This window comes from Cynoglossus semilaevis, chromosome 11 (assembly GCF_000523025.1).
Source record: "Cynoglossus semilaevis isolate Cse_v1.0 chromosome 11, Cse_v1.0, whole genome shotgun sequence".
In the NCBI taxonomy this organism is placed as follows: domain Eukaryota; kingdom Metazoa; phylum Chordata; class Actinopteri; order Pleuronectiformes; family Cynoglossidae; genus Cynoglossus; species Cynoglossus semilaevis.
This window is the reverse complement of record NC_024317.1, coordinates 18,014,511-18,025,958: the sequence shown is the minus strand read 5'-3', so window position 1 is coordinate 18,025,958 and position 11,448 is coordinate 18,014,511. Positions and strand designations below refer to the sequence as shown.

Genomic DNA, 11,448 nt, shown 5'->3' with positions numbered 1-11,448 from the left:
AGGAATCCTCTCTTTGGTTTGGTCGCATAAAAAGTCTGTAACTAAAGTTTTGTAAAGTCTCACAAAGCAAAGAAAAAAGAAGAGTGAACGGTCGTTAAAATCTTTCAATTAAATTTCTAACGTGCCTGTGGGAAACACTTTAACACGCTGGACTCCAGTCCAGAGGCACGAAACAAAGAAATCCATGCACACGCCAAGAGGTGGAGCAAGACTTTCCCCGCCCTCTTTTCACAATCTCATCCGTCATTGGTCAGTGACCTGACCGTGTGCTCCACTATTGGTAGCCGGGTTTGTCGATCGGAGTAGCGTTTGGTCGCCCAGTGTTCCGCTGTGTCGGAATTGAGGGGACGCTAAAATCAGAGGAAAAAAACTTCTGCCATAAGAAAAAGTTTATGTTGGGGTTTTCAGGTTCTCCGGACGTCCACATGAAGGTAAGAAGAACAACAGATAATGTTTTGCTGTCCAATTGTTAAAGTTAGAGGCCGTAATTGTGCACGCTTTATCAAGTATCAAACACAAGTGAAGGACAGAAAAAGTTGTTAGCTGCAGTAGTCGCTGCTAAAGGCCGAACCAATCGTCTTAAGATCACATGACAAAAGACGTTTTTGATGTTTTTTTTTTTTTTGGTTGGTTCTTACCAAGATAATACATGATATTCGTTCTACACTTTAATATCTACGGTTATGTGTGATGTCACATTCAGTCTCTACCGTCAGTCTAACCGTTACTCTGGTGATTAAACTCGAACTATGGTTTTTATTTTAAGAAAAGCGGACAAATTCTCCTGATGGTGATTTAAGTGTTAATTTGTACTCATTAATGTAGGGATATCAACAGTCTGGATGCAGGACAGGTTAACAAGAAGTCTAGACAGAAGTGACGTTGGCGACCAAGTTGAATTTAGCATCCAGACATGCTACATCTGCTCGTCCATCCAGACATTGTATAAGGGAGGAAGTGAGGATTTACCTGAACTCTTAGGTCCAGTTGAAAACACTGGATAAGAAATGTGGAGCATAGTTTGAGACACTGTTTTTATTTATTTATTATTTTTGCTAATGTTGGAAGATTTGACAGTTTCACAGAGATGATGAATCTATTAAACTCCCTTAACTTAAACCAGTTTTTATGCTGACGTCTACCTCTGCTGTTAAAGGTCAGTGAGTAATGTTTATATTATTTATTATATTTATCTGAGTGGTAATTAAACTTAACAAAGCAAGAGGTAAAACAAAGCTTTCACCATGCTCAAAACATTATTACAAGTGCAGTGCAACATTATCAAGTATGCCTGATTTTATACCTGTTTTTATATTGTTTTTATTTCGAATTTCTGGATTATTCGTACTACCAGCACAACATGTGCCTTGTTGGATCAGAAATGCCCACATCTAGTCTGTTCTCCATCCTATTCATAATAACTGTCCCCATGGACCTCTTATGACTTAATAATGTTGGGAATGGATATAATTAACTTACTCTAATCTACCTTGTGTCTATTTGAGCTATAATAGCTAGCTAAGATGTTGTTTTACAAAAATATTTTTCTCTTGCAGCAATAACCTAGCGATATATTTAAAAGTATAATATTTAAAGAACATAAATATGTTATTTTAATGCATTTAATGGTAGTAGTTATGTTTTGTAGCAGGACTTCAGTAAGTAGAGTGAGGCACGTGTGAGTAGGATTACTTTGAATCATCAGTGAATAAATAAACCATTGCAAAACAACATCAACACTGTTTCCGGTGAAGGTGTACAGAATTGTCAGACAGTGTGACAACACCATCAGGTGTGCAGCTCACCTGTAGAATACGTTCAGCATCTACAGACCGATGAGTTGCTGTTTAGTTTATAAGTCAGTCTCGTACCAACTTGTTAACTTGTATGTTTGCTGTTTTCATCAATGACATGTCAGATGGACTGGATGGTAGAGTGGGACGTATTACTAGTTAAGTCACCCAGTAATTGTCCTTTGCATATATGCAAAAATGGAAGATATTAGTCTGTTTAAATAGCTCAGTTGTAGCTAATTGTGACCCAAGTTTACTCTGCATGTAACTACCGGCTGTTGCATCTGTGGCACAAGGCTAACCAGGCTTAAAACAAACAGGATTAAACAGATTAAGGATGCAGGGCTTTGGATCAGTGGTGACACTGTAGAATGTGTGGGAATATTTATGCTTCCCAGGTTGCCTGTTATTCCCACATAATTACCAACCATGACTAAGAGAGGCTAAGTATTACTTTTTTTTAAGTTAAGACATTTGCAGGCCTAAGGATGGGCCCCTGCTGGAGCCGACATTTCTCATAACGTAGCACACACTTGTCATAGTGATTACTGTGGCTTGTGCAAATTTGTGAGCAGGCCTGTAGACCAAAGCCGAGCAGAGGTGTGTATGTTGATTAATTAGCATTTTAATCCTGTGGTTAGGCCACGGAATGGCAGTCGCTGGTGAAGGCACAGCTAAACACTAGGTTCATTCTCTGTGAAAGCAGTGGCACAGGAATAGTGCTGCTGATGCACTTCAGCAACATCACCAGAGCTTTTTCCTCTTCGCACCTCTGCATACTGCTCCTCACAGTCATATGAATGTGCTTATGACTTCCAGATTCCTATTCTCACTGACAAAGTCTGTGAAAAACAGCAGCTCCCAGCACAGATATTATAGTCCGGTGACTCCTGTGATTCTCCTTATACAACCCGAGCTCCCTCCCCGCCACCTCCTGATGACTTCATGATGTGACCACAGACTGCTCAAAGCCCAGCTTGTTTAGTAAATGCTAGTTCAGGTGCAGCTCCCAGCGAAAAAAGATACATACAGTGTTAGTGATTCCAGCTTAAGCCCATTCATGCCATTTATTATTGGCGGGTGCTTAATTCTATCCAGCAAACATGTCCCGTGAGAGGAGGATCATCTGAGAGAGACGGTTAGTGTAAAACATAAACAGCTTTGATCACATTTCAAAGCCGGGGCCTGTGTATGTTCACTGAAGCAGTGTGTGGCTGGGTGTTTAAGATGTGGGCACGGCAGGACTTGTCTGCAGTACCAACACAGCATTGAGATTAGAGTGTAGTCTTTACAAAGAGACCACATCACATCCCCAGCATGGAGCAGCTGTCACAGCACGCTGTATAATTGAAACATACACATGGGGAAACAAAACAAGGCCATATTGCATTCAACATTTTGAAGATGTCAGCCTTCAAGTGTTTGATGTTGGATTGGCCACTGCAGTATTGAAATGTCATATTTTCACAGTGTGCGTTTCACACACTGGAACCTGGAAGATGGAATTTACAACTTTGATAAAAGTTGTGTACTTTTTGGTAAGAATGAAGAGAGATATTTTACTTAAGCTGTAACACATACGGAGTCCAACATGAGTTGTTGTGATATGAGTGTTTTAATTTGTGCACTTGAAAGTACCAAGTACAATACCAAGTACTAATACCAGAGCAGAGCTAGGTTGGTTTTCAGTAAATATGCAATTAACTGGAAGGCAATGTTATGTACATGACACAAGTCTGACTGTAATGGCGAGTTGTGCAATGTGTAGATGTGAGTTTAAACCACATGACACAAAGCAGGAAATGATTAGGCTGTTTTGTTTTTTACTCATTAGCAGAAGGCTATTTTTAGCCAAAAGAAAACGCATGGTTCCGAATTTTAAAAAAAAAGTTAAATTCTCCATAACACTCACGTCACATTAGACAATCACTATGAATAGGAAATAAATAAAAGTAAAGGTTAAACCTTCTGCAGCGTTAACACAGCCAGCTGAACAGAAAGTGAGCAGAGCTTTTATTCCAAAAGCACTATTTTCATGTTTCAATAACAAAATTACCACAAAATGTTAAAAAAGGTTAAAGCCTCAGTGGAAATGTGGCTTGGTGATGTGTAAACCCACCCACCTCATCTATCCACTGTGCAGTTCCAAGTGAAATGATAATGGAACAAGTATTGATGCTTTCCCATTAAAAAGTATTCATTGTTTTTGTCTGATTCCTTTACATGCAGGGCGAATAGTGCCTACTTATTTTTACTATAGACATTATTCTCTCAGATTATAACAAGCATCTCTCCCCATGAAGTCTACGAACCACTGAGTTTCATCTGATTCCTCAAGTCTCCTTGGGGTGTTTGATTTGAGGTGAATTAAAAATCATGGCTTTGTCTCCAGAATAAATTTAATAATTGAGGAAACGCCTACAGCATTGCTTAGTAGTTAACTTGTGGACTCCTGTGGGGTTTGAACACTCATTTGGTTAAATAAATGAAGTTAAAGTTGTGTCTTTACCTCAGGCCAAAGTAAATACTCAGCCACTGCTACATCTGTCTGTCCAATTTTTTACCCAATTATTGTTCACTTTGTTTATCTTTCAATGCTCTGTCCCTGCAGTCCAAGCTAAACATGGAGAGTTTGACCAAGCCGGAGCTGCTGATGCTTTTCAGCGTCCTGGAGGGAGAGCTGGAGGCACGAGACCTAGTTATTGATGCCCTGAAGGTATTTATAAACACACAAAATGAACGTGATTGTGTATATGGTAGTCGAAATGACTCTGTAGTGGTAAAGCCACGAGTTGTTTGCTGGTGTTTACATGGAACACTTCAAATGTTGATCACTGTTGACAGATGTAACGGGAGTCTCTTTTTATGGATTGATCTTTTAAACCCTTTGTTGCTGTTGAACCTGAGGTTATTTGTTCAAAATCCAGCCAAAATGGCTTGTGATGGAGAAAATGTTGTTGCCAGTTCAAGGCAGTGGTTTCAGGTGTAAAAGCATTTACTCTTAACTGATTTTGGCTCCAAAAAAATACTGAGAAACAATGTTTAAACCTTAAGAGGAGGTGATAGGAACTCCAAACCAAACCAAAAAAATGAACCTCCAGAGAAACTTTATATGTTCACAGCAGTAACAAAAAAACCTCAACCCTTGAGACCAAAAAGTATGTCTTTGCACTGCTTTTGTGAGCATAGCATAGCTATGCAGTTAGCGTGGAGAAGCACAGAGAAAGGGAGAGAGTGCACTGTTTCCTGTTATATAACATACAATTTACAATGAAAGAATCTGTCTCTGTAATGCAGTTAGATGTTTTTCAAGTTCCAATACTACCTTGTGATTGGTTAACTAAAACTGAAGTATTTTAACAATAGCTCTTGCGATACATGTAATTTGATTAAAAGCACGATACCAGAATTTCCGTAGTAGATACCAATACCTGTGAATTTTTATAATTCTCAAAAACTGAATTTCAATCATAAAAAAGCAGGCATCCATATATTTTTTTGAATGATCATCAACTTGGTACCGAAGTATCTGTTCTTTTGACAACTCTAGTTGATGGCGTTGTCGAATGCAGGGATCATCAACCTTTTTCAAACTGAGAGCCACTTAACTTAGTAAAACGAAAAGCTACTTGTTTGATACAGACTTGCCGAACAATGTAATACTAATTTGTAAAGAACAGTAATGCTGCTCCATCAAGGTCTGGGACATACAATAGGAGCCACTTTTAATGTGACATATACCAGATGTTTTTACCTTGTTGGAATTTTATCAGGGGACTTTCAAGCTATGCCCACGAAGGTTTTTGTAGACCAGTGACATTAAAAAAATATCACCACCCTACGTATTTTACCATCAGCAACAACACGTAGGCTGAGCAACTGATGAACTAGTGGGATGAAATTCACTTCCCTATTTTGACGTCAAAGACTGAGGATCAGCTGGGAGTGACTGCTGATGAATGTCCGTGCGTTGTGTCTAGACAGCATTCCTTCACCTCTCCTGGGATCTGGCCATCTAAGGCAAAGAGAATTACAGCATGCTGGGTGTCTGATGACTCAATGTGAGCGAGACTAGGAGTGAACAAATAAACACTGGCCTAAACTCCAGCTCTAAAGGGAATGTGGCTGTGCTTCTTTTAAACTATTAACCCATTCAGGAGTCAAGGAGTGAGTTAGTGTTGCAGCGTATCCACATCCACCGCCTTAAATAAGACCTGGAGGAAATTAACTGCAGACAGTGGAGGTTGAAAACTGATCTCTCATACCTTTCTCTGTTAAGCCATGAGCGAATAAAAAGTTATAGTCCTGCCTTCACATTACAGTAAATTGCTACCATAAAAATATCAACTCGTTACTTTGTCTTAAGCTTCGCTAACAGTTAGAGTCTATATGAATGGTAGTAATAACATTCTCCAAAATCTCAGTTTCTTTACTTAGGTGCAGGCTGATGTTGTTCACCAGCTACTCAATGGTTTGCTGTATTTTATTAAAACAGTTCTACATTGTACAACCTCTACTGATTTGAGGAATTCCTCTGAATTTTCATTTAGGCTCAGCGGCGGGTTAGAGCTTTCAGCAAGTGAAATGTGTTAGCAGCTAATGAATGGATTGGTAGCAGAATGCTTTCTGACATTTATGGTCCATATGAGACATCTTCTAATGCTAACATGTGGTTGTTATTAGCATAAAACTTTGATTGGGGATGCGTTTTTGTAAAAGTGTTGTCTTATCAATGTCAGTCATCTTTTAGTGCTACTTAACACACTATATGATGTGAAAAGGCACGATTCAGATAAAATTAGGGCAGGTTGACACTTCAGTAGTGGGTTTTTTTAGTGGTACAATATTCAAGATTTAGCACCATCTAGTGGAGAAGTTGTGGTTGGATTATTTTTACTATTTTTACTCACTATTTGCTTCCAGGCATTTAACATAATTTCCTAGCCATCTTTTTTTTTGTTAATACCCATAATTAATGTGGTTTGTCTATTGTGGGTCTAGGAAAGACTCACTAATGTATAGTAAAATAGAGCTCAATCTGGGCCAATGAAAACCATGACTCAGACCATCAGGTAAGAGTACACTAATAAGACTGTGTTAGAAAATTTCATAGAGAATTTCTGCTAATACAAATAGAATATTAAAAAAATTAGAATCCAACTATGACGCATAACTGTTTCATAATTACAAAAAAAAAAAAAAGGTGACACCTCTAAGTGATTTGTGATGCCTTTGGTGGCATCCGACCGTCCACTGCCTTTTTCCCCTGTGTGACTCATTTGTGCAGCTGCTCACGCTGCAGCTTTAAAAAGAAAGTTAGTCTCTGGCAACATTCCTGTTTGGCTCACATAGACCTGGAGTGATCCAGTAGTTTCTGCTCTGAGAAGAAAAGAAATATTTCATACTTGGAGTTCAAAGAGGATTCAGATATGGAAATGAACCTAAACTGTGAAGTTCATAAGGTTCCAAGTATACTGAAAACAGATTGGCTGACCTTGTGTGCCCTTGGTCGTGGAAGAAACATGTAGCTTTGACAGGCGTATGCTGACTCTGCCTGTACCTGTTTTAACCTCAGAGACATTTTCATTCAATTTTTATTTTCTTTCCACATTTGCAGGAATGAACATCTGCATGAGCAACTCTACATTTTATAGCCTTTAGTAGTCGTATATAAAGATGCATGATTTAAAGTATTATGTTGACTCATTTGCAAATGTGAACTGGATTTGGAATAATACAGGAAAAACACTCATAGAAACTAATACAAACTACACCTAAGACAAGCCACATAGTGGCTGTTTTATGTAAAAGAGTAATGAATTATGTGTACTTTATATTTTACACGTACTCAGTTTGTTAAATTGAAACATAATCCATGACTATTTTAGCTGTTAAAGAAGGTATTTCTTTGTAGTCAGAGTATATAGACATTAGTATATAGATATTTTACATCAGGATATTTTTTTCATAAGAATATAATAATACACATTCTGGTTGTTTAGAATTGTAGGTCATTAAAAAACTATTCTGTAATCCTCTCCACATGCGCGTCTGTCTGTTTATAGCCAGGGATGATTGATGGAGGAAAACATCTCTCCTCTGTGTTGAACAAATGAACGCATCTGTCTGTGGACCGAGGCTCTGAGCAGAAAAGAGAGGCTGTCTTTATGAGTGGACTTGGTCAATCATTAGAGACCCTGAACCTTTAAGGTCAATTATCCAGTTATGAAAACATGTGGAGACCAAATGAGCAGAACAGTTAGAAGAGTCAATGTACATTTCAAGAGTATAATCCACTCTGCATTTTGCAGTTTAAAAAGCACTTAAAAATTGGTTGTTCTTTTTCTATTTCCAGTAGTCACCAAAAATAAAAATCCTAAACTAAAACAGTAGAGCTAAGTTGGTACTAAGGTAAAATGACAAAAGCTGTTGCTTTGCAGGTATGTATTAACTGTCCCCTATGGAAAATGATCATTTATCGCTAGAGCTGTCAAACTTTGTGCATCACTTTGGCAATATGTTTTTGTTTCAGCACCTCAAGCTTAAAATTTCAAACTTAAATGGCATCCACCTTTTAATTGTATTTTTTTTCCCCCGTGAAACAGCCCCAGAATAATTTCCATCAAGTATGTGGAAAAATATTTTGGAGGACCAAGTTATGAGTCACAAATAAAACCTTGCACCAACAACAAGGACAACATTCCACATTTTCATAATGTTTTGAATCCCACATATCTCCAGCTGGGCTCAAAGTGTAGCACTCACCCTTGGTGGTAATCTTCATTTTCTCCAGCTCTTAGTATGTTTTTTTTCTGTCATCTCATTGTGCCAGTTGATCTGCCTTCAGCCAATTAAACTCAGGACAAACTAGCAGTCCTGCTGTCTTTGTGTCACATGGGATAAAGACTAGTGATAATCAGTGCTCTTCTAAACTTCTTTGAATAACTATTTTCTCTGTCTCTACCTTACAGTTGATTTAAAAGCAGTTTTGCTAATTAATGCACACTCACTGAACTTCTGACATAATCTTTAGCCAAGATTTCTCTCTTCTGGTTCTCTCTCTCTCTCTCATGTAGTAACTAAAATAATTAAAAGGTCCAAATTATAAGGTTGATTTAATTAAGTGGTAAATTCCACACACATGACATTTTATAGCATTCAATAAACTTTTAAACTGGGTTTTTTTGGTTCTGGTGATGATACGGAAAAAAAATGTGCTTTGTTTCAATCAGTCTCCTCTTCAGTGGGCAAAAAAAAAGAAATTCTTAAGCGCCACTGTTCTGTGCTAAACCCAAAATGTTTTGCTGCTGTCAGTCATTCTTGGCTTAAACTCAACAGGTTTGTCTCTGCCAGCTTTTTGTTAAGGATGGGTAGACGCTCCATCTGTTCATCCGACCTGTTGCCTACAGAACTGCAGAGTTGTTCATCAGAGACGTGTTAGTGTCAGTATTTATCTTTCTTGGGTGTTAACAACAGAAAGATGTTCTCATAGATAATCCACAGGTAAACAAATACATCACCAGGGGTTGTTGTTTTACAAGTACACGTAAGACTAGTTCATGAGAAATGGGTGTGACTCAGATATTCTTAGAAACTTTTCCCTCTATTCTTGTCTTTCAATCGTTTTAGGCCCAGCGTAAGGATCTGTTTGTCCAGGAGCGTTATGGGCGGTACAACCTCAGCGACCCGTTCTTGGCCCTGCAGAGAGATGGTGAGGTTGTGGGAGGTCAGAGCAAAGATACAAACTGTTTGCCCACTGCCTCCAATCCACTGGTGGTTCTGAAGCTGGTGGTGAACCACTGCAAAAGGATGAGGGAAAAGATGTTGGCCCAGCTGGCTGCAGCTGAGAGCAGGCACAGAAGGGTGAGTTTGTGTGTGGCTTTGGTAAATTAGAGGAGCCACTTTCTTCCGTAGGTTTAAAAAACACAGGAAATAAATATATAAAAACAGCAATGCTCCTGTGTCCAAAAGCAAAGTTAGACGGAACGTTTCATGGTAATTGAACGTTGAGCTCGTCTAACTTGTCAGAAGTATCTAGCTGTCCGGCAGCAGTGACTACAGATCTCACAAAGACTTGAGTTATTCCACTCTCTGTCTCCACCCTGTGTTTGTTTCAGGTTATTGCAGACCTGGAGGAGGAAAAGAGGAGACACGCTGAAGACACAGCTGAGGGAGACGATGTCACCTACATCCTGGAGAAAGAGAGAGAGCGCTTACAGCAACAGGTTCACAGCAGTCTTTGAATTCTGAGCTGTAGCCTTTGTTTTTTTAAAGGAGCCATTTAAAGCAAAGATAACAAATAAAATGTTGTTGTTTTTTCTGACAATTGTCCCTGTATGTTCAGCTGGAGTTTGAGCGTAGCCAGGTCCGGCGTTTGGAAAAAGATCAGCGACGGATCACTGACCAGCTAGAAGAAGAACGGTCTCAGCACAAGCAGCTCTCCTGTGCCTTGGCCAAAGAGTGTAAATGGGCCAGTGCCAGGGCTCTGGAGGATGGTCATCGGGTGACGGAACTAAATCGCAAACTGGAAAAGGTGAGGGTTTTTTTTTTCTACCTTCAAATGTGAAGTCAGATTTTTGACTCTTTGTCTTATTTATTTCATTTAGGAAAAAGAGACTTGCCAGGTGTTAAGAAAAGAGCTGGAGGATGAAAGGAAGAGAGCCCTGAGGATGGAGGCCAGAGTTGAGGAGCAGTTGGCTGAGTTCGACACGGAGCGAGAGCAACTCCGCTCACGTCTAAAGAAAGAGGAGGCTCAGTGCCATCAGCTGAAACAGCAGGTTTGAGACTGGGATTTGTTCATCTCTAAGGTGATGATTCCATTCAGTAAATCTGTTCATCACTTTTATTCCAGGTTCATCTTTAAGAACCTGGAATTATTCACCTATTAATGCATTAATGCCATTTTTCTTTTTCTGTTGCAGTATTTTATGCAACACACACACACCCATATACATACACTACTGTATATGTTTATATACATGTATACTGTACTATACATATTTATGTATGTAAGTGTATAGATATGACAGATGCTGTAGGACATGTGTTCTGTATTTTCAAAGGTTACACAGTCACAACAAAATCTTACTACTCTACTCTTTTCATTTTAATCCTCTTGGTTTGATCAGGTAGAAGATTTGAGGCGAAACATGGAGGAAATGAACTTGATCGGAGGTCAAAGTCCAAGACATACAACCACAAACCCCATTAAGGTGGATGATATTGAGAAAGATAAAAGCCACCCCCCCGAACAACCAAAAGTCAGTGGTCACCATTGTCCAGTGGAGATCAATGGGCACCACGATCCACACAACACCTTCTCGGAGAAGGCGTGTCTTCAGAACGGGGTTGAAAGTCCTCCAGTCTGTCAGTCTCAGATCTTACCAGGGTCTCCTACTACAATGCCACCTACTCAGTCGTCCTGCGCCACCCCTGTTCTCACCAAATGCGTGGCAGGAAACCCGCTCAATCCTGGAAACTACCAGTCTACCTACCAGGCCGGGATCAACCAAAGATTCCATGCTGCTCGCCATAAGTTCCAGGGTACAGGCGATCAGGAACCTCCATCCGTGTTCACTCAAACTGCTCTTCCTCTTTCTCCAAAGGAACCCTCCTGTGTACCCCCCACCATCACCACCCCTACCCCCATCACCAC

General features: G+C 39.5%; 1 protein-coding gene across 1 annotated transcript in view; it reads left to right on the top strand.

The window, feature by feature from the left end:
• The first annotated feature begins 276 nt into the window (after positions 1-276).
• LOC103386701 (CTTNBP2 N-terminal-like protein) overlaps positions 277-11,448 on the top strand; it is a 13,080-nt gene continuing 1,908 nt past the window's right edge. Inside the window, exons 1-7 of the mRNA XM_025059978.1 lie at positions 277-431; positions 4,405-4,509; positions 9,423-9,656; positions 9,911-10,018; positions 10,138-10,326; positions 10,400-10,570; positions 10,922-11,426. Coding sequence (XP_024915746.1) covers positions 393-431; positions 4,405-4,509; positions 9,423-9,656; positions 9,911-10,018; positions 10,138-10,326; positions 10,400-10,570; positions 10,922-11,426 — 1,351 coding nt within the window. The 5' untranslated portion in view covers positions 277-392. The remainder of the gene's footprint in view (positions 432-4,404; positions 4,510-9,422; positions 9,657-9,910; positions 10,019-10,137; positions 10,327-10,399; positions 10,571-10,921; positions 11,427-11,448) is intronic.